Source organism: Argiope bruennichi, chromosome 6 (assembly GCF_947563725.1).
Source record: "Argiope bruennichi chromosome 6, qqArgBrue1.1, whole genome shotgun sequence".
NCBI lineage: Eukaryota > Metazoa > Arthropoda > Arachnida > Araneae > Araneidae > Argiope > Argiope bruennichi.
In genome coordinates this window covers 59,142,370-59,165,249 of record NC_079156.1, presented here as the reverse complement: position 1 = coordinate 59,165,249, position 22,880 = coordinate 59,142,370, and the positions used below count along the sequence as shown (strand labels likewise).

General features: G+C 32.2%; 1 protein-coding gene and 1 long non-coding RNA gene across 2 annotated transcripts; one reads left to right on the top strand and one right to left on the bottom strand.

Moving 5' to 3' along the window:
* Positions 1-273: 273 nt before the first annotated feature.
* Positions 274-10,020, top strand: LOC129972311 (uncharacterized). The gene is made up of 3 exons (XR_008784847.1): positions 274-534; positions 2,341-2,572; positions 5,994-10,020. It is a non-coding gene; the product is annotated as an uncharacterized LOC129972311 (long non-coding RNA).
* A 5,257-nt stretch (positions 10,021-15,277) lies between these two features.
* LOC129971751 (protein starmaker-like) lies at positions 15,278-18,260 on the bottom strand. Its single transcript, XM_056085727.1, has 2 exons — positions 18,241-18,260; positions 15,278-16,478 (listed from the first exon to the last, which is right to left on the bottom strand). Exons 1-2 carry the CDS (start codon positions 18,258-18,260, stop codon positions 15,278-15,280), a joined length of 1,221 nt encoding a protein of 406 aa, XP_055941702.1.
* Between the last annotated feature and the right edge of the window lie 4,620 nt (positions 18,261-22,880).

The window sequence follows — 22,880 nt, the reverse complement described above, 5'->3', positions numbered from 1 at the left end:
ATTGAATTATTATATGCAAATAGAATTTATTATATGCAAAATTATAGTAATGAATAAACAAATAGTAATGAATTAAGATTATTTTCAGTATGCTTTTACATTAATATATTAAAACTTTAAAAAAATCCATATGGGAAGAGCTGGGGAAATTTTAACTGGGGTAAATTCTTATGAGCAAGTTTACTTGAAAGCTGGACTTGTAGCTGAAGAAACATGCTTTAGCCCAGTGATGCTGGCCGTTCGGGGGAAGCTGGGCAGAGGAGAAAAATCAGGTTGTGTTTTCATTTAACTGCTATAAAAGGAAAGCTTTCAGTGTGTGCTCGCCATTTTCTTCCTTGATTTTGCTCAAGTTATTAGAATGTTTTTTGTATGGATAAACTTATTCAGGTCTTATGATACTGCGTAGTATGCTTTGTCAATTTTTTGGAATTATGATATCTACGAGTTAATTCATCCTATTAAATAAAAGGATGCCGCATCTTGTTTGACCTTCGACTGGCACAAGTTTGAATACTGGCATAGAATATAAACAAGGTAATTTTTCTGATGTTTCTATAGTTGCATATACGTATATTGCTCATTTTCGTAAAATTTTTTAGTTTGTATTTAATTTTGCTGCTTTAAGTTCTAAATTTAAAACTATAAATCACTGTTGTTCTAAAATTGTTTTCCAATTCGCGGTCATTCTTTTCTTGCCGTTGTCGGTATTTTTTGTACTCCCTAAAAGTATTACTACGCTTGAAAATGAAATTGATGTATTAATTAGCAGTCAATCGCTTCAACCTGATTATTTGCTTGATAAGTTTTGAAGTTTTTTCAACTGAATAAGAAAAAAAATATCGGAATTAAAATCCTTGTTGAAGGAATATCGCTACACATTATCTGCATCGCTATTTTCTGGTACTTATTTAAGGACACAATTTGCAATTTATAAACCTTATCAAGAGTATAATGATTTCAGCATGTACCTAATTTAATTGAAAGGTGGTACAAAATGTTAAACCGTTTTCTCTTGTAAATTACGATCTCGAAAAACACATTATTTGAAAGTGCGTTCAAATGTATCCTAGATTTTGACTAATTTTGCAACCGACATTTTTATATTCCCTTGGCATATATAAAGATAAGCCAAATTTCAACACATTCTTAAGTGCTATACTGGGATTCCTTTAAAAATAATTGCCTGTTATAATCGTATCATTTCTATTTTTTAATTTGGCTAATTACTTGTCTATTTTGAAACTCGAAAAATTTTTTGCCTTCGCCCGGTTGAGTAAATCTTTGTAATCGAGAACTATAAGGAAGACCACGATGTCATGTGCATGCATATAAGTAGCATGGGCGGTTTTTAACTTCGAAAAAATACGGTTTTGCTAGCAGCTGGAGAAGCCTCTGTTTAGCTACTAGATTTCCAGTAACTTAGTCGGTGCATTGAATGTAAAAATTCTATATAAAACTGATATCGCGCTGATAATGTTTAGCAAAAAAAAACTAAAATGCCCCAATCGTCTCGAAAATGCGTGATTTTTGATGCAGAGAGCGTCGCATGTATTTTTATTTATTCAAGTTAATAGAAAATTTTAAATTTGTGGCAGAAATATTTAAATTGTTTTGGAATCCCTTATTCTTTGTTCATTTAAAACTGACCATATAAATCTGTTTTAAATGAATAGGTTCACCAGAAATCGCAAAGTATATGCAAATGTATTTCTCATACTGGATCGAATGCGGTGTTTTCTTACTTTGCAATTAGATGAAATGTTTCGTTTTGGTCACAAAATGTGAATTTATTTCGAAATAAAAAATGTTTGATTCACTTTGCATATCAAATATGCAGGAAACTGGAAGTAAAGAGATTTGTAAACAGAACGAGGTTCATTCTTTTACTAAGGCTTCAACTTATGCAGGATCTCTAAAGAAAACATTAATCAAATTACGGATTTTTAAGCTTTCCCTTTCAGCTGAGAACTTCCCCCTTAATAGCCTACTTTATGTATCTTTTAATTGAATCTCTTACACCGGATAATCAAGTACAAATTCCAGATATGAAAGCGAGTTCAGTGAATACAAGCCAAAAAGTCTATGAAAATAAAACTGCGTTTGATAAAAGAATCAAATTACAGTGATTTTTTCAAACATGAATGTACGACAGGAAAATAACCATTAAAACTGAATATTTGCTAATAGTGGGATATCGCCTTTTTTCAATTCGATACTGTCTCGATGACATCCCCTCTGCTTAAGAAACGAATTAAGCTACCTTTTTAGATTCTAATGAACAATGAGTTTTAAAACCTAAAAGGAACATATTTTTCAATGAAACGTTTTTCTCTTTTGCAGATGACTGTCCACTTCATCTGTCATCTAATTTATCACCTGAATAAAGTTTAAATGGAAAGATATCAAAATGCCTGGATTTCATCAACCTGGACCAAAAATGAGTTTGTTCCAAGGTACCGAAGAAATTAGGATTTTAATGATTATATGCCGTTTTTGTGCTGGTTAAACTAACAGCTGGTTCAACATAGTTGTATAGCAAGACGCCTAACGCCGGTCTGATATGGATTCAAATGTGAGTAAAAATCTGAAATCTTTGATTTCGTTCATATTTTTTACTTTCCAATGTTAATTGTATTTAAATCATTTAAATTCGGCCTTTCCCTGAAATACAATATTAATCTCTTACTATAACTGTTCGAAATAGCTGAATACAATTGAGAAAATTTAAATCGCCTTCGTGAAATTACATAACTGCTGCTAATATCCTCTCCTGACTCGATATTTCTGAAATATATCCCAAAATTTTATTACTGCTTATAATTTTTTATGTAAATAATATACATCACACATACTTGTGCTTCATTATAAAACTTATTATATCTGTATACAACTATATCGAACTCGCATCAATCGGGTCTCAATTTTATATGCAAATCATTCTACTGTCACTTCGAATTTGCCAATGTGCCATTGCACGATATGCATTTAAATTATTACCTTTCCTTCGTTAATGTAATAAACAGAATTCATTCCAATTATTTAATAACGAATGTTTTAAGAATTTAATACAAGGTTTACAATTAAGGTGTATGTACACATTTGAAACTCCGAAAATCGTTCAAATTAACGAATATTTTTTGTTGCTTAATAATGTTCTATGATCCTTTAGCTTTCAAACGATACCAAGATGTTGTCGATATTCGAAATATTTCTCGAGGTATAATTATTTTTCTTGAGGTGCTTTCATTAAAAACTCTAGTTACGGTGTTTTTAAAACTCATTTTATGAAGAATGATATTTTTCCACTATGTTGCTTCATTCAAACAATCATAACTCAACAAGAAATTTAACAAATAGTTATTTATATATCAAAATAATTTGTATGAAATAGCGGATGTTTTGTGCCTCAATCAAAGTTATATTTATACAAATACATTTTTAATAGCTGTTTAAAAGTTAAAATTACAGAAAAAATCTCGCTTTTTCTATTCACCGTTGATGAAAAAATTGTTTAAAAAAAGCTATACATTTTTATAACTTTTTTGAGGCAGACAACGTGAAGACTAATAGTAGGCATCGTTTCCAACTAGAATTGTGTGTCTGTACAAATTAGAATTTAAGATATCATGTTTCAAAAAATAGGCTAATTAGCTCATTAAATCTTAATTAATAATTAGTATAATATGGTTTTTCTCACTGAAATGAGTTTAAACATATATTAATAACCTACTGTAAAAAACTGAATTTTTAAAGTTAAAATTTAAAAAAAAATCTTCTAGTGTGTACGTACACCTTAAGTTTTAAATTCATATCGATATTGATTGGAAAATTTAATGCTCCAATTTGTTTAAAGCTGTTGAGTTTTTGAAGTAGATGTAGATGACATTAATATTTCTTTTAAACTAAATATGAACGCTTGCGCGAGGCCACTATGAAATGAATGCAGCATTCCTCTGCCACTGTTTCGAAAGTTTTATTCCGAGTACCAATTAAATGTTTACCAATCTTATGAAATTAATCCTGCGTTAGAATAACGTGGTATTTCAGTATCCCATCGGAGCTATTCGAATTTTTTTAATATTATTTCTGTTTTGGTATATTTTTGCCAACACACCAACCAAAAACGAGTAAGAATATCTGCACCAACGCAGATGCCATCTTAATAAATACATCAATGAACCTAATTATTGTTGAGCCATTTCATAAATCTTAATCTAATTCTTCATACGACTGTATATATCAGCTTAAAATAACAGTAGTCACTTGGATTTGGTATTTTATACTTTCGAAATCTGCATATAAAAATTTTTGCATTTACTTTGTAAGGATATGGGGAGATGTTGATACCAAAATGGCAATTTTGCTTGAAAGTGAACTGTATCGAAGTGCATTAGATAAATCTGTACATTTATTAGTGTTTGTAAGCAATTTCAAGAGTTAAGGATATGAAAAATTTTAGCGATAATTTTTATTTTTATTGAAATATTTTCCGTTAACTTCCAGTGTGGTAGCATTTAGTCTACAGATATCTTTAATCCTGAGGCATATATAGTTACTTCTCAGGCGATGCGTTTGTAATGATTGGACAATTCTTTATCTTGCTTTTTAATCTTATTGATCATTGGCTTTGTTGACCTTGTAATGAGATCTCGGTTTCGGATGATTCTAGGCTCGGACCCGATTCCACTGAAACGCCATGTTAAGGTATGGGATCTGGTGCAAACTAAATACTTTCACTCTAAATATCCTCTAGCTGATATGGAGAGTTATCACTTTAGATTCCCTTCGCTATCTCACTTCTATTAAAAATGAAATCCGCCCCAATAGTGACCTAATATTTCTTCAAATAAGGGTGTTAATGAGTTAACCAAACTAAAATTTTTATATGGCCACATTGCATCAAAGTACCACTCACACTACAAATTTCAACTTGCCAAATAATAAAAATGCATAAACATTTAAAACGAGCATAAATTATTTTAAGTTATTTCAAAGAAATCGCTACATTCTTAGATTCCTGCTGAGTACCGAAATGCGCAGATAGACTCATGGCAAAAAACACGATCGGCAGAATCGTGTTCATGGACAGTCTCCATATAAAATTTGATCTTTCAGAAAACGGTGCCAATACAATCTGAATTTTGAAATTTCACTTCTAAGGTAATTTATATGCATAAAATTTTATTATGCAATTCAATATTCATTTGATTTAAAACCCTGATAAATTGTCAATTTATAAAATATATTTACAAATGGGTATGGATGCTACATTTATTGTGTGTTTATCATTTTTACAGAAATTTTCAAGCAGGCTAAGGTTTTTATATAGAAGTTAATATAGATTTGAAATGCACGGAATATCTGAATTGCAATGAACCTAAATAATTCTAACTTTTCAGTTGGATACCAATCGGTGTTCGAGACGGTAGGATTTATCGCCTTTTCTGGACGTTCATTTATTATCAGTATTGATGGTCAATTTATATATTGATTTTTGAATGCGACATAGTGTTGACCTTTCAATATTGCTTGCTGCTCAATATTACAAACTTTCAACTTGCGGGCAAACATTCAATGTGACACACTGACACTATTTTTGCATTTCGAGATTGTTAATTATTTTAATTTCGTATCTAGTGTAATTTTGTCTAAGAAAGTGCTTGGTTTTTGAAATTTGCATCTAAGTTTCCATTAATTCCCATTTCTTATATATGTGGGAGCTGCTAACAGTTCTCATATCCTGTATGGCGCCATATTTCGTCATTGATCACGTGAGGCTTTCAAGCCATAATTGGAAGACGAGAGCTTGACAATGAATAGATCGTGTGTATCTCTCTCTCGTGCATCTTTTTGTTTTATGTTAGTTTAGAAATGTTTTGTCCTTGTAATCTTAATATATTTTTATTAATGCTAGTCACTGCCTTTCCCCACATATATTTCTTGTATGTAATTTTAAGAAGTCTGAATGTAATTAAGTAAATCTTTCTTCTTAGGAGCTTACTACTGTGTTATATGAAATGTTCTGCCAGAGGGGACTGTATGAATGAAAGCTGACAGTTTTTTTTCCTGGACTTCAGGTTGCAAGTTATGCTTCCTGGATAATTCACATCATTCGACTGCAGTTTCTTCGACTAAAGGAATGATCGCATGCATTTACCAAGTGGAAATGAATTGATCGTGGTGATATTTTTTGATTTAAACTCTTTAAATACAGTGCTTCGAAAATCGTTGGTAAATGAAAGATTTAATATATGCAATAAAATCCTATGTAAATATAAAAATGGGTAGAAAGGTCATGCGAACGCTTCATCTTTCCATAAATCTTTATTTTAGAAATGGCAATCTTAGAAAGTACTCTATCTTTAAACAATGTTTTATAAGATACATCGCTCTCCTAGATTTCAGAAATATAAAATTTCACATTATCAAAATTTAAGTAAAATCATGCATTTATCCTTCTATAAATTCTAAGCAATTGTGATAGATTTAAAAACTGAAATTGGTTATTGGTTCGAGCCCTCTAAAAGCCGTCTATTTTTCCATTTCTGGGGAATGCACCCGAATGCAGGCAGACACGATGGAGTGTAATATTGCAGAGAATTATAAGTATAATTATATCCATACAACTGACTTACGGAAACTCGCAGCATTCCAACAGAAACAATAGGGAATGTAATTTGTGATAGAGAAATGATTTAATGTTGCAGTTTTAATGTCAAAACATCTTTGGGCATAAAGGATATTGATTGTAATTCGAAACAGAACACTCGCTGAAACTTACTTTTTGATGCACGAAAATTTCTATCAACAAAAGAAATCATAAAAGTGAATGAATCATGAAAAAACGAATGAATCGTATTTAGACATCTTTAACCGTGAGATACAATAGCAAATGAGGTTTCTTTATGGAGAAATGGATCCAAATGACTCCTGGTTTTGCTTTTCGCTTTTCCTAGATTATCTTAAATTCTCAATGTATTTGATACGGCGAATGGTTTAAATGGCTGTTCAGCCTCAAGAATTAAGATGCTGGATTTTTGAAAAATCCCATGCTCATTTTGAGAGCATGAAAACATATTTGAAGAATTTTTCTCTAAACTTATGTAGGTTGTCTGTTCGTCCCGATAAATCACATTAAATCAAGTTCATAATTTGAACGAATTGCTTATTAGATGCATTCACACGAGTACAGAATCTGTTCTTTTCAATTTAAGAACGGAAATGATAGCATTAAGAAGGCTGCTCATCAATAAATTGTGTCGGGAAGAATACGAAGAATTTTTTGCATAACTGCGGAAGTTTAAAAAGTTTGATTACATTCAATCTAGTAACTACTGTCAGTTTCACTACAGAGTCGCCATCCTGTTCTGATTCCATTTTTTTCTATGGAAAATAAAGAAGTACGTTTAATGGTTTTCTACCAACTGCACCTCTCGCTTAAATCTCAAATTTGAATCGGAGCCGAATTCTTTTTTCAATTCTTTTATTAAAAATCGTTCAACCTTTCAAAACCCATTCCTGCACCTTATTTTAAGTGGTTTCTATGAATAAACTTGAAATTGTCTTTAATTTTTCATAAGATTTTTTGCACTCAATCGCATATCAAAATCAAATTAGGCACGAAAATACTTCCTTTAAACAAATATGCAATTCAAAACTTACCCCCCAAAAAATTTTACCATTGTTTTCGTAGTTAATGGCAAGCACCACTGGATATGCAGATCTTCAAATTACGTTATTTAAATGTTTCATTTTTGCTTCTGGTGGCAAAGTTTGAAGTCAGAATGGTTCAACTCAGCACCAGTCGAACTCGAGTATTGTCCACAAATGTTTCTTTGAAAGATGTCCAATGCTCCTTTATTTCACTGACACATATTTTGTCTGAAAGCTTAGTTTCTAATCGATTGATATTTTTCGAACATCGCCAAACGTCAGCGATTTGGCGGGAAAACATTCTCCTCTGATCAAGCTGTTTTTTCCTTGCATGATTCGATTCTAAAATTCTTTAAACATCATGAATTTTGTATTTCATTTTTTATAAAGTTTTATTTTTGGCTTTCTCGCCTTGTATCTTAACGATTACGACCAGTTTCAGCCTTTAACTATGAAAATTAAAATTCATTCACTCATGAGTAAACAGTTCATATACATTCACATTAGTTTCAGGAATGCAAAGAATTCAGTTTTTCCCTCACTCTAATATTGAAATTTAAAGATGGGCTTCTTTATTTAAAGAGATTTAGGGAAAACCTTTACGTAGAAAGATATCTCGTGATGTGCGCGCACACTCTCAAGATAAAGTGTTTAGAAAAAGGGAATTTTTTATTATAGAAATCGGGATAAAAGGTAGAAATTAAGAATAGGCCCTTCCCCCTTCATAGAAAAAGATAGGATGGGTACCAGCCGGCTGGTGAGAGGGAGGGAATTTTTAATCCTAAATATAATCCCATTCACCCATATCATAAAGAAGCTTAATTTATAATTTCAATTTTGGTAGTATGGGAAAAATCTGAAGTTCTCAATGGAATAGTATCGAATACAGTTTAAACATTAAAATCTGAAAGTAAATTCGAAATTCAATGCATTTTACATGCAGTTGCATCTTCAATCATTTGATGCTAAGATAAGTACGCACATCTTAAATCAATTTCACACACATTAGAAAGCATGAGCTGACAGTTTTTAAGCTCTTGAATGTGAAGCAATACAGATCATATCCCATAAATTAACTATCTTTCAAAATTTCAGAGAACATTAAAGACAGAATAGCCAGTTAACATGGCATAATAAATGGCTTTGACATAATGAATTCAATCAAACCCGAGTGCCGTTTTGTTTCTCAAGTAAATAATACCTTCTGGATATTTTGAGATACAAACATGATTTTTTAAATATTTATCTGCAAATCGAACTTTTGACTTGGCGCAGTTTAGTCAAGTATGGCTCTTGCGCCTTAAAACGCAACTCAACCAACCAACCAACTAACTTTTAATTTTATCACCAATGAATATTGAGAAATACTTTTTACCTAACTATAGTTGCATTTAAGCATTGTAATATGAAAATGCTATTCGACTATTCAAATCTGTGGTTTTTTAAACTGCTGAAAGGCATTATCATGGGCATGCATATAACTCTTTTCTTGCTGTAAATTCAGGCGAATTCATTTTACTAGGACATTTAATGCTGTCTTCTCAGTTGTAACAGTAGTGGCGATACTGCTTGATTGTTCAACATGTTAAGACTGTGTATGGCTTTCGGTTGAAGTACTTCCATCACTTGGTTTCACTTTTCTTAGTAAGGCATTTTTTGCCTTCGTGCACTTGGAGGATTTTGATATTTCTTATTTAGGTTTTTTACTTAATGGGCTCTTAAAATTTGTATAGATAATACTGTTGTCTTCTATTTCTTGCAGCTTTTACTTCGTTAAAGTCATTAGAGCATCTGGCTCTAATGCATTCTTTACACTAGGAACAGCTTCTCATTCAAAGATTTTGCACAAAATAGAAATCAAATAATTAAACATCAACTTATAATAAACATTTCTTCGCTCATTTGCTTCCAACCTTGACTGAGTTCTTGGTACGCAATCTTTTATTTATCCAAAGCTTGGTCTGCGATTCTTCGCTCAGTGTAAAATAATGAAAGTTTTCTTATTTCATGGAATATTTGTTGTTAATGAGACTAGAGTATAGTTATTTATAAGTGCTCTAATGAATTAAATTATTCAGTAGCAATAATTAAAATCAACAGCTACAGCGGAACTCGAATTCTCAATACTTGTAATACTCTTTTCTTTAAGGATTTTAACTCATGAAACTAAAAATATCAATTTAGTTGTATACAAAAAGCATACACAAACTAAAATACGAATGCTTCAAAGTTCCTAAACATTCTTGACGGGAACATGGTATTGGATAAAAAATTTACATTACCGATTTCCGCAACAAGGAGAAATTACGTTCAGTTAATAGAAACGTTAGTCTGATTTCGGTTGTCGACTTTGTAATAGTTGATGCATTGACTGTTTAGCAAATTTTCTTTTCGTAAAGCAACTTTTCCTACAGAAATTCTAAACTGATATTTGTTTAGAATTTTCCATAACTATTAAGGTATAGCTGTATCCATATAGTACTAAGAATAAATCTGAATAAGAGTACTTGCTATGTGCCATTATAGATTTTCAAAATATTTGTTAAAATCTTAACTTGGGCTGTAAAGTTTTATATTAATTGAAATTTTATATTAATTCAAATATTTCCTGTGACATACTAGCTTATAATGAATATTAGTTTCTTATAATTTGTTTATTTGTCTAAGTGTTGCTTTATATTACAATTATAAAGCAAGTATAATATACTGTAATATTATAAGCAAGTATAATATACTATATTATACTTGTCATTAATACTATAAGTCTTAAATATATACATAGTGTTCAAATTGAAATATCAACCGATTTTACTTCAAACTGTTAACGTCCTTACACAAATTTAAGAAAGTTACAAAACTATTGGTTTTGAATTGTATTATTGCTAACTTATGAATGAGCATTAGAGAATAACTTTGATAAAAGGATTTTGTGTTTAGATTGCAATATTCACTCAAGTGAAATTTCCATTTTTTTAGTACTTTGTAGATACTAAATCTATTAAAGTGTCTGTCCATAGAAACTATTATTTTTCTGGATTAAACGGGTCTTAGAATTAAGTGTTTATGAAGTCTATACGTATATCTGTCTATATTTATGTACTGAACATGTCTTGAAATTTGAACTATCAAATTATCCCCTTATTCGTTCCTCTATTTTTTTTACATAAAATTGTTGATTGATTTCGATATGAAATGGAAATTGCTGGGATCTGTTAATGAAAATAGACAAAATGTAAGTAATTTAAACCTCACTTTGTCAAAGTAATGATTTTAAACCATTAGAAATAGAGTAGGATTTTCCTGGAGTTGGTATCCTACGAGTCTACAGAGATTTTGATGTAAATGAAAATTGTGTTGATCATGTGCCACCTTTGCTTTGTCTGTTTGCAGGAATTTCTTAGACTGAATTGCCTCGTTTGCATGGCGGTAGACGGAGCGGTGTATGTTACGAGATTGCTGAAATCTGCAAAGATCTCCATGTCCTCAAACCTTGCCATTAATTTGATCTTCCTTTTTTCTGTAATGAATCAATGTTAACCAACCCTTAAGAGATTTTTCATGATTGGTAGTATTCTTTGATTGCGAATGCTCGGAACTTGTTAAATCCCGAAAGAAATCCACAATAAAATCCATTGTATAATGGATTTGAATGATTCAATCCGCTATTCATTTCGAAACTGGATGTTAAAATGTAGTCTTTGCTGCACTTTATATTTAACTAGGAAGTTAACTATTCACTATAATCAAGTGAAAAAAGTTTAATTTCACAAAATTTGAAAGAAGCTAAATTTGCATGATTCGTATTTCTAATTGCCTTTAAAATTGATACATTAAATACTTGTTATACTGAATACTACTTATCCATTCCAAAATAATTGAACAGAATTACCATTTTTATATATTTCCAGCAATTTTAATATTAAAACCAGGATATAGAACTGTTTAGTTCTATAATTTAAATTGCCTAGAGGCTCTCTTTAAACCGAAATCGGAGCTTTCGAATTAAACATAAGATATAACAACAATATAGTACCATTTCGTACAAAGCTGTTTTATAGTTAAGTAATATCATCGCAATGTCAAACGTCACTGATTATTAAATGATACAAATGTTCGATGACTTTCGATAAGTTCTATAGCAAAAGTAATGGGTTCAAATTCTCATCTCTATAGCAAAAGTAATGGGTTCAAATTCTCATCTCTATAGCAAAAGTAATGGGTTCAAATTCTCATCTCTATAGCAAAAGTAATGGGTTCAAATTCTCATCTCTATAGCAAAAGTAATGGGTTCAAATTCTCATCCAATGAATCAGTTTGGTATTCCAACCTAATTTCAATAGAATGCAGATTTCTATATTGCTCAAGTACGCCCTGCCAGACAAATTCCAGTTGTCTGAATTAGTTATAGCAAACTGTATGGATAATTCCAGGCTTTTAACATGTTGGCTCATTCGTTTGCTTAGGGTAATAAGAGATTCAATAGGTCGATATATATATTCTCGATATATATAGGTCGATATATTTTTTCTTTGGATGCAAGATCGCTTTTGCTTGAATAAAATCTTGTCTTCTCCAACAGTCTACCCTTGAGCGACTATTAATGCTTGCTGGATTTGTGAAACTGGCGATTCTTTTTAAAATTGTCATACATATTTCGCATTTGAATTTTTGTAGAATTACTTGAGTTATTCAATTGCATATGTCGACTACAACCGAGTCTTATTCAGTTTTGTAGTAGTTTCTTCAATCATTCTGGTTTTTGTTTTATAGCCTTCCCATTCATCTAGTTCCGATTTCTAAATCTCTAGAAGAAATTTCTGCTTAATGTTGTCTTTGATGGGAAAAGATTTTTAGATATTTGTTGAATTCAAAAGCATATCACCAGTATGGAATAGCTTATAAAACTTTTGGAATACTATACGTTTGCAGAACATTTCTAGACAATGATTTGATATAAATCTCATGGGATGAAGGACTTTGTAGAAGGCTCTCATTTTATGGCAATGAATTAGGTTTCGAACACCAACACTCGAAACAAATACGTAAAGGATGCTAATTTATCAAAGAATTTATCTGAATCTAAATACAGGCTGTAAAAGAATTTAAAGTAAATCGGATTCAAAAACCTGACTTAATCTGACTTCGAGCTTCGTGTAATACTTAAAAAGCAAATGAATTTGCATAAAAACTGAGTATCTGAAATTAAAGCGAAACGAGCAAAAAATGAAATGAGAATTTGAAACCCTTGATTTTTAAATTAAAAATTATTTCTGTAAATTGTCCCTTGGAAGTTCGCAATTTCCTAATCACAAAGATTACTTGTATCTGTTAAAATAATTGGACGAATGTTTGGCGTGTATAAATTCGGTTTTACTTTATATTAGAAAATCTCCAATCTATGTTCTCGAAATCTGAAGCCATTAATTTGTCCATTTAGAATGACAAATTTTAATTCAAAATTTTCTAGTAAGAAATTTCGTATCTATAAATCTAAAATTCTTGCAGTATATACTTTATATCTCATACATTCAAAGCAATAAATTCAGGATTAATCCTTGTTTGACTTAATTACTGAGAAAGAATTTTAAAATAAAGTTCCCTATATGTATCATTAAAAATGAAACTCGTTCTCTCTAGCTAGAAATGCCTTAAATCCGATTCAAAATTAAATGATTTACTTATTGATATGTGAAATGTTTTCTATGCCAACTCAAATTACACTGAATATAAAATTGAAAACTGAAAATTAAAATCATAGCATTCATTCATGGTATTTTAAAATCGCTATAAAATCCTGTCAAGTATTCAAGACTCGGACGTGTTTTTAAAATTTAAATGATAGGTACGATTTACTTGTCCATTCCTCTCATCTTCCCAAATCATATACAAAAAGTCTAGGTAGGCACCTAACCAAGTTGACTTCAGACCAATTTTCTATTTCCTTAAAATTAAATTTAAGTATAGCCAAGTAAACTCAAAGATCAGTCCATGTTAGTAATATGCTGAAGCTTCGATTAAAGTCCATTCAATAAAGTTTCTATAGGAAAATTTCGTCTCTGTAATGAGTATATTTCACGGTTATTAAAAGGGTTGAATTATCCCCTAAATACTTCCAGATTTTAGACTATTCAAATCGCATCTTACTTCCAGCCTTAGAAAAACTATAAATTTGGAAATTAATTTAAAATTGATCAAATTTAGTGTCTTCCAGTCTGATAAAATTATTCCTAAACTTAAAAATCGTGACTTTTATAATAAGAATAAGCATTGGAATAGCGTATAGATGAGTATTGAGTTGTAAGCATTAGGAATAAGCATTTAGATGAGCGTATATATCAATTTTCTTGCTTACCACCTCCCTTGTAAATATTTCCATATTTCGGGCCACATTCCAAAGGGATAGTGTAGTAAAGAGTTTTGAACCTCATTAGCCATTGCCATTTGACCATGTTGGGTTACAATAAAGAGGGGTCGGATTTGTCAGAAGACGGGCATCGTAGACGGGTTTCGTAGTCTTAAAATGATCTTGATTTGCAAGATTTGGTTTACAGCAGGAATTGCAAAGGAATCGGTCATTTCTTTGATCTTTGCCATTCTCGGGATTTCCTATCGATATTTTAATGAAATGAGTAACATTCAAACTATGATGGTATTAAAATTTTGATTTCAGGAGCTAGTGGGCTACTTGGGTCGGAAAAATCTTGCATCTAAATTTCGTATTAGTACACCTACTAGAAGCTATGAATCAACAGTTTAGTCATTTGGAGAAGAATTTGTGAGCAAAATATTAGTATATGAACTGTAATTAGCAGCAAACATTGAATGTAAAGCTGTGAGGGATACAATTCATTCTTTCAAATTAGAGGCCGCATTCAAAAATTAAACGAATGGTCCATGATAGACTGCAATGTAAGATAGGTAAAGGGCTTCATCTGCCTGCTCAGGTTTTTCACTTTCAGATGGAAAAATTGGCAACAGTGTCATGCCTTTGAATTATCCGAAAGGCAGCAGCAAGTGTACTGTTTAACTATTGTCGTCACCATTTGTCAATTATTACGTCTTCCTGTAGCCTTTTTCAGTATACAAGGCACCTGCAAAATTCCGTGTGGATTAAAATTGGAAATAGTCTTTCAGCTACTCCAAGGCACCAAAGTTAAATAACTCCATTACTTCATGCTTGTATGGTATATCCAATTATTAGCAGATTGTAAAAGCTTCCAAAACCTCTAAATATTTTTACTATTTAAAGGCATCCTTAATAAGACAGAGAAAAAGAAAATTTAATGCAATTCTGTTAAGCCCTCACATATAAATTAAACCATAAGATATATTAACATCTCTTTCCCAAAATATAAACTGTTACTATTCAAATACATTCTATTCAGCTTCGAGGCATGCAAAAGAGAATTGTGGAAATAAAGGCGTAACTTTCATTTTAGCGAAATTCATTCATTGCAAAACGCTTAATGTAACTTTGTTCGAAAATGCGTGTATCATTTGAAAATAAAAGTATTTAATCACTTTCAGTTTTGAGGTTAATTTTTGGACGTCCATTGTCTGCATTACTTAACAGTATTGTGAAAAAATTCTTGAAATGAGAATTCGATATCCATATTTCATTCGGTTATCTAAAATAAATGTCTGAATTCGCGCTGATTGCTAATGAATAAATTCTTTCTTTAGAATCGGAGTCTGTTTCTGCCCCTGTGTGAGTCTGTTTCTGCCCCTGTGTGAGTCTGTTTCTGCCCCTGTGTGAGTCTGTTTCTGCCCCTGTGTGAGTCTGTTTCTGCCCCTGTGTGAGTCTGTTTCTGCCCCTGTGTGAGTCTGTTTCTGCCCCTGTGTGAGTCTGTTTCTGCCCCTGTGTGAGTCTGTTTCTGCCCCTGTGTGAGTCTGTTTCTGCCCCTGTGTGAGTCTGTTTCTGCCCCTGTGTGAGTCTGTTTCTGCCCCTGTGTGAGTCTGTTTCTGCCCCTGTGTGAGTCTGTTTCTGCCCCTGTGTGAGTCTGTTTCTGCCCCTGTGTGAGTCTGTTTCTGCCCCTGTGTGAGTCTGTTTCTGCCCCTGTGTGAGTCTGTTTCTGCCCCTGTGTGAGTCTGTTTCTGCCCCTGTGTGAGTCTGTTTCTGCCCCTGTGTGAGTCTGTTTCTGCCCCTGTGTGAGTCTGTTTCTGCCCCTGTGTGAGTCTGTTTCTGCCCCTGTGTGAGTCTGTTTCTGCCCCTGTGTGAGTCTGTTTCTGCCCCTGTGTGAGTCTGTTTCTGCCCCTGTGTGAGTCTGTTTCTGCCCCTGTGTGAGTCTGTTTCTGCCCCTGTGTGAGTCTGTTTCTGCCCCTGTGTGAGTCTGTTTCTGCCCCTGTGTGAGTCTGTTTCTGCCCCTGTGTGAGTCTGTTTCTGCCCCTGTGTGAGTCTGTTTCTGCCCCTGTGTGAGTCTGTTTCTGCCCCTGTGTGAGTCTGTTTCTGCCCCTGTGTGAGTCTGTTTCTGCCCCTGTGTGAGTCTGTTTCTGCCCCTGTGTGAGTCTGTTTCTGCCCCTGTGTGAGTCTGTTTCTGCCCCTGTGTGAGTCTGTTTCTGCCCCTGTGTGAGTCTGTTTCTGCCCCTGTGTGAGTCTGTTTCTGCCCCTGTGTGAGTCTGTTTCTGCCCCTGTGTGAGTCTGTTTCTGCCCCTGTGTGAGTCTGTTTCTGCCCCTGTGTGAGTCTGTTTCTGCCCCTGTGTGAGTCTGTTTCTGCCCCTGTGTGAGTCTGTTTCTGCCCCTGTGTGAGTCTGTTTCTGCCCCTGTGTGAGTCTGCAAGAAATCGCGTATTTGTTCCACTCTAAGCTTGCCAATTTTTTCTGAATAGCTGATCAAAAAGAAATATTTTAATATTCTTAATTGCTTGCGATTCTCTTATGCTAATTTGTAAAATTATATACTTTATTAGAAAAGTTTATGGTAACAGCTAAATTTCGAAAAAGTCTGCATTTTCAAACCAGTCCAACATCAGGTGTCGAGAAATTAACAGAAAGGAATAAAAATTGATATTGGGGCAGATGTGAAGGATGCTTTTAAAATGATTAGACTACTGTCGACATTGTCGAAGCTTTCACGATTTGCTGATAATCGCGTATGACATACAAGCATGAAATCAGAATCTATCAAGTTTGGAATATTTGAAAAGAATTTTTGAGTTTTTAGCTTCGTGGAACTTTGTAGGCTTCCCGACATACTGAATAAGGCAGTAAGACACTTGATAACTGATAGTTGGTGAAGATAGTAGTCATACGGTATACTTTCTGTTCCCATTTGAATAGCCCAGTGTCATGACACAATTGCCGATTATTATTTTTTTTATTCTAAAAGTGAAGATCCTGAGTTGTTTAAAACCCCACTCTATCTTGCATCACGAACTATCATGGGTAATTCAAATAAGAGGCCATATTCAGAAATCAAACGAAAGAAGGAATTATGTTCCATACAGCATTACATTCAATGATTGCTGTTGTCTACTTGTTCGTGCTCTAATTTCTTGCGCGTAAGTTCTTCTGCATGTGGCTTTGTTGATTTATAACTTTTGCTTTCAGGCGTGCTAATACAAAATCTAGAAGTAGGATTCTCCAGTCTAATTCGCTCATTATCTCCAGCAATCGGAATTTTTATACCCATCAGTTTGAATGTTATTCTATTTTAAAAATCTGGTTATCTTCAGGACATCGATAGATAATGCTGAGAATGACAACAATCAAATCAAAATCGATGTTTGATAATTAAATTGACTCTAAATTTTAAAATTAATTACGATAAATTATATTCTTTTTCAGCAAGCCATTGTATGAATTTCAGGAATGAGTTTAAAACATTTTAAAGATAATTCTAAGGCCTGTCTTTCCGGTTTTGAAAATTACGCCCGTTTTCCTATTGAAAAATTAATACTGGGAAAAAAATTGATATAAATCGGCGTGCAAGAACAGGTGTCCTTTAATATCATTTCCCTATACGAACGGTACAGGGTACCCACTAATTAGACTTAACTTTATCCTTTTTTTATATGCAGGAAATTAAATTTAAATAAAATCAAAGAATATCATTAATCAAATTTTTATGAACTTGTGTAATATGTTTAGATATATTTAAAATAAATGCTCAAATCTAATTTATAGAATATGGTCATTTACTGTTAAGCTGAAATTTAACGTTACGATACAGCTTGAACGGTTGGGTTTAGCTTTAACTAAAAGTAAAATTTTATCAAATTTCGTCAAACATACTTCAGATCCAATTTTTCTTGGTAACTACTCTTTAGGGGTAATAAATATAAGAATAACCAAATTTGGTTCCAATAGTTAATTCTTAAACGATAGTTCTGATACCAAGTTTAAAAATCGAGTAGATTTTAGGTCTATTTTTGTTTATAGGGAAAATTCTTTCTTCCTGTGAAACCAAAAATGATAGACGCTGAAATATAAAATCTTTTAGTGTTGTTACCAATAAGAATTAAATGGTATTCAATTTTTCGTTGTATATATTCATATCAGATTCAGTCAATTTTTACTTTAAAAGCAAGACCTCAAAATGCGCAAGTCAATATAGTTGCTTGTATTCTCTAGTGAAGAAACAAATCTTACCAACATGCAAGATACCGCATAGTTAAGTGCAAATTCAGATTTTCCGTAAACTTCTCAACTTTGAAAGAATTGACACAGGACATTAGTTGAAGCACCTTTGTTCTACTAATCCACACCCCCGTCCCCTGAATGTTAATTTTTCCTATAGGTTTGAATGAGAAGGATATGGATGTCGAATAAAAAAATTAAAAGATCCTGTATTATCTTTATTGTATAAAGATATTGTAATCTAATAGGATACATTTAAATAAGATTTTTTCACATACATCAGCATTAAGAATATTCTACAAGTTCAAGAAGAAAGAAGTATCATTTTTACTGAAATTTTACGAAAATTGGATTTATTAAATTGTAATTTAAAGTAATATTTGTAAGTTAGTGCATAAACAATAAAGCAATATTTTTTTAAAGTACAATAGAACCTTGATGAACTTAAAAAAACAAATGAATAAACGATTATCTAAGATCATTGGATTTCTTTGTCTCTATACATCTTTTAGAGAAAAAAACAAAATAAGAAATAAGGTAGTAATTTAATCGAGCAATATACGTGCAATTCTGTGAACATACTTTGGGTTATTTGTGGTGCATTTTGTCTAAAGAGTTTAATATTTGTAAGCTTTGTGGTTAATGTGTGAAACATTATTCGATTCACTTGACAGCCATTTTGGGCAGTATGGAACCACTGCTTTTATGATGGTATGCTGTTGAGGAAATGTGGTGAAGGAATGTTGCTGGCAATTATTTGGAAAGGGAAATCGGCTGATGGTACGAATTGATGCATTTTTTAGATCCAAGATCTAAAAGATCTTGATCGTGGAGGTATTGGATGGTAATGAAAACGTGTTTCTAGAAATGGAATTGACGGCAACCACATCAGTTTTTTGCCTTGTAGTATGACTGATATCATACCTGTCGGTATGCTATCAATAGCGAAATGCAAATTTGAACACAATTCCCCGTTACTGCTGTTGGTTTACTTTTATAAATGATATACGATAGTGGCAAGCCTTTCTATTCTACACAAGATTAACTATCGAATTTTTTAAATTAGTTTACCATATATCCTCGACCACTCTGTTTGCCAATTTCCCGTCGTGAAGTTTCTGCTGATTAAAATGATGAAATTTTCAGAAATTCTACTCTTCGACAGAAATGCTATTCTTGGTTGCTTTTGAAAGCATGTTCTATACTTCATAATCTTTCTGCATCCTGTATATTTTCACTCCTGATTTTTTTTTTTTTTTTTTTTTTTTTTTTAGTGAATGCTTCGGAATCTTTGCAGTTATACCACAACTGCTTTATTCGCAGATTTCAGATTGCTTATTGCCTTGAAAGACTGCTTGATATTCGACAATTGTTTTCTGCTAGAATTGAGTATTGTAAAGCGTTTTTAAAAAAGGGTAACTGCCAGGAAACTGGTATTCTTTCTCTAATCTTAAGCTGCATCTGTGGATAGCTTCATGTGTGCCATTTGCCACTCTAACTACAGAGTCAGGCTCGCTCTCATTTCATGCTCGGTCATTCCATCTGTGTAGATACGCATATGAGTAGTGATGGTACTTAAGTTTTTCAAGCGAGTTTTGTCTTGCAAAGAGTTGTTTTGAAGTATCTTCGTTTCACCCTATAACATTTTCTATTTCCTATAACTGTAGAGGGGAAATATTAATAAAGGACAAATGAATCTCATTCTTCAAATGCGTAACGTTCTATTTGTAACTAACTGCAATAGTACTGTTAATGCTGCTTCGACAGGGTTTTATATTGAGTTTTTCTAGGTATTATGGAAATGCTAGTCATTATGGAAATGCCCCAATATATGCCTCCAAATCTTTACAAAAGTTCCCATTATTTGACGGCTTTGTTTTTATTAGTGGTGTATATGGGTATTGCAATGTTTATCAGTGTGGACACTCGGATATTTGATTGCTTTCATCCAGCTTATTATGGTCGAATTTCAACAAATGAAGGTTTAAAATTTATTGATTATATTCTGGTCTATACATGTTTGGAAGACGTTCCAAGTAAAAAACAAAACTTAAAAAGAAAAATGCATATTTTGAGTGATGCTCTTACAAATCTATATTTTGGATTGTTCAATATGTTTAAATATCCTGAATAATAAGTGTAAAATGTTGTGCTGGATGCCTCTGAAGCTGTTTCTTGTCATAGTAGAAACACTGCTGTGGAGGAGTATGCTGATGATTATCTGAAGAAAAGGATTAGTGAATTGCGTGTGTTGTATTTATTCTGTTAGGAAAAGCTATATTAGATGTTGGATTATGTAATTTGTTTTTGGAGAGGGGATAGACGGCTACGTTCTACAATCACAATGATCCTCTCTACAGATTTTTCACTTCATCTTGTGTCTTATGTGCCTGTAAATATGCAAAATTTAAACTAATCCTCCATGCCTGCAGTTAGATTCATCTCACTCCACTCATCTATGGCCAGTTACTTCATAACTTCGTCTTCTTTCTCCATTGGCGAATTTATTGAAATTTTGCGAAAGCATTTAATCTTGCATTGATTATTTTCTGATTCGAATTGGGAAATATTGCCCTGTTGTGAGTATACGCATATTTGATTTTGTATTTGACATCACCTAATTAAATATCCAGACTGTTCCCATCTGGACCATTGAACCCTTTGACCTTGGAAGACGGCAAATCCCTAAATGGAGATTTCAGTCTTCAGTTCAAATAGGAATTCATTACAAAATTTAAGAAACGTCTTAAAGAAGTCTTCTATATCTCTTGCATGTCTTATAACGTAATTTAATTATTTTTACTTATCTTCGATCCCAAGTTCTCTTTTTTAAGTGTAAATCATTTTTGTATCGTCAGTTTTAATGTTAAAAAATCTTCCAGTGCTATTTTCGTTAATTATTTTCTACGAACTATTTAAAGGATAATTAGATTGACCCACTTTCCGGGTCGAATCTGACATGAACGGCAAATTCTCGAGATTCTCTGCACTTACATTATTGATTCACTAGCTTGTTGAAGATTATTCCTTATTCATAATATATATCAAACTTCCCGCTTTATGAAAAATGTCGCGTCTTTAGTGCAATTTGGTTAAGAATGACATCGGAGCCGAAAAATTAAACCGAACTTTGCATTTGTGTACGGAAAATGTAACGGTACATTGTGGCCACTGAGTTATTAACAGTTTTGTGATAGAATGTTCATTTTATACTTTGGAAATTGCTTTCTTTTTCATTTACCGGTTCTTTATGTAGTGGGAGAATTACATGGCCATCTTAATGGCAATTTTGAAGCAATTTCGGCAGTTCTGATGCCTTATTCCTTTACAAATTTATTAACTTTCCATGTATTCTGGCTATGGCATAATATTGTAATTGATAAAGCTATCAAAACAGTGCATTTATCCGGTGATAAACCGCTCAAGATATTCTAAGAAACTGAGATTTTATCGTTGATTTAATGTTTAATATAAGAAATGATTTTATAAAAAAGCTATCCGCTTGACTTATTTCTATCTCTTGCTCTCTAATGTTCTAGAAACTTGCAGTTTTGTGCTTTTGCGAATTCTCGTTAAAACCATGCTTTTATTTTCAAAATCAGCACCCAGTATATCATTAAATTTTATGAACAAATGTTATTTAGATTTTTTTTTAAATATGATCCCAAAATTAAAAAGTGAAAATATTTTCTGTTCAATAGATTAAGTGTTGGAAAGAATTGTTTTTAATATTAAATTATATTTTGTTTCGAATACTATAAATCTAGGAAAATAAGTTTTGCGTGTCCTTAACTGTGTATACATTTTTTTTTATGTAATTAACTCATGAATGTTTATGTAATTGTTTTGCTTCGATATCTTGTTACAAAAAAAACCTTGTAAATATATTGTATATCTATTTTATTTTAGATTAGCATAATTAAAATAACTTATTACTTTGTATTTGTGAATATAATTTTCTCGGATATTCTAATGTACTTTGAACTCATTGTAAACTTGTTTCAGTGTGTTACAAATAAAATTGTCTCCGTAACTTTGTCTTTTTCTATTTAATTATTATTCATGTGAAGGTTTACAATCTGATTTTCAAATATTAAAGATGAATGCTTCTTAAAATTCATAACTAGTTCCATTACGTTTTATCTGAATAGTACAGTTTTTCAAAATAATTACAAATTTGTCTCATTTATAAAGAATATGTTCAAAATTTTAAGGCAATGTCTCTTGTATCTTCCTGGTATTAAACATCGAAGAATGCCATTTCAACTAGTTTGCTCTAAAATCTTTCGTGACTGTATTTTGAATTACTTATCATGTCTTCTAATTTCGGAAATTTAGTCTAATTGTCCTAAAAAAAACCAATGTAATAAAACTCATAACAGCAATTTCATTAAATTGAATTTGTTATCGAAAACGGGTCCCTATGTTTGCATCAGGACATGCTATTGGGTAAGAGGTAGAACTCGAAAAATTCTTCTCCCCTTTTAAGGTATCGGGAGACGTTTGGAGCCTTTTTTAGAAAAATATGGTGTAGATATACTTTAATCATATTTATGCGTTTAAGGCTGGGTTTAAATTAGTAATAGGATGTCAATATTTAAAATAAACATTAAAACTTTTTGAAAATTGGGATTTAATAGCATAAATTTAAG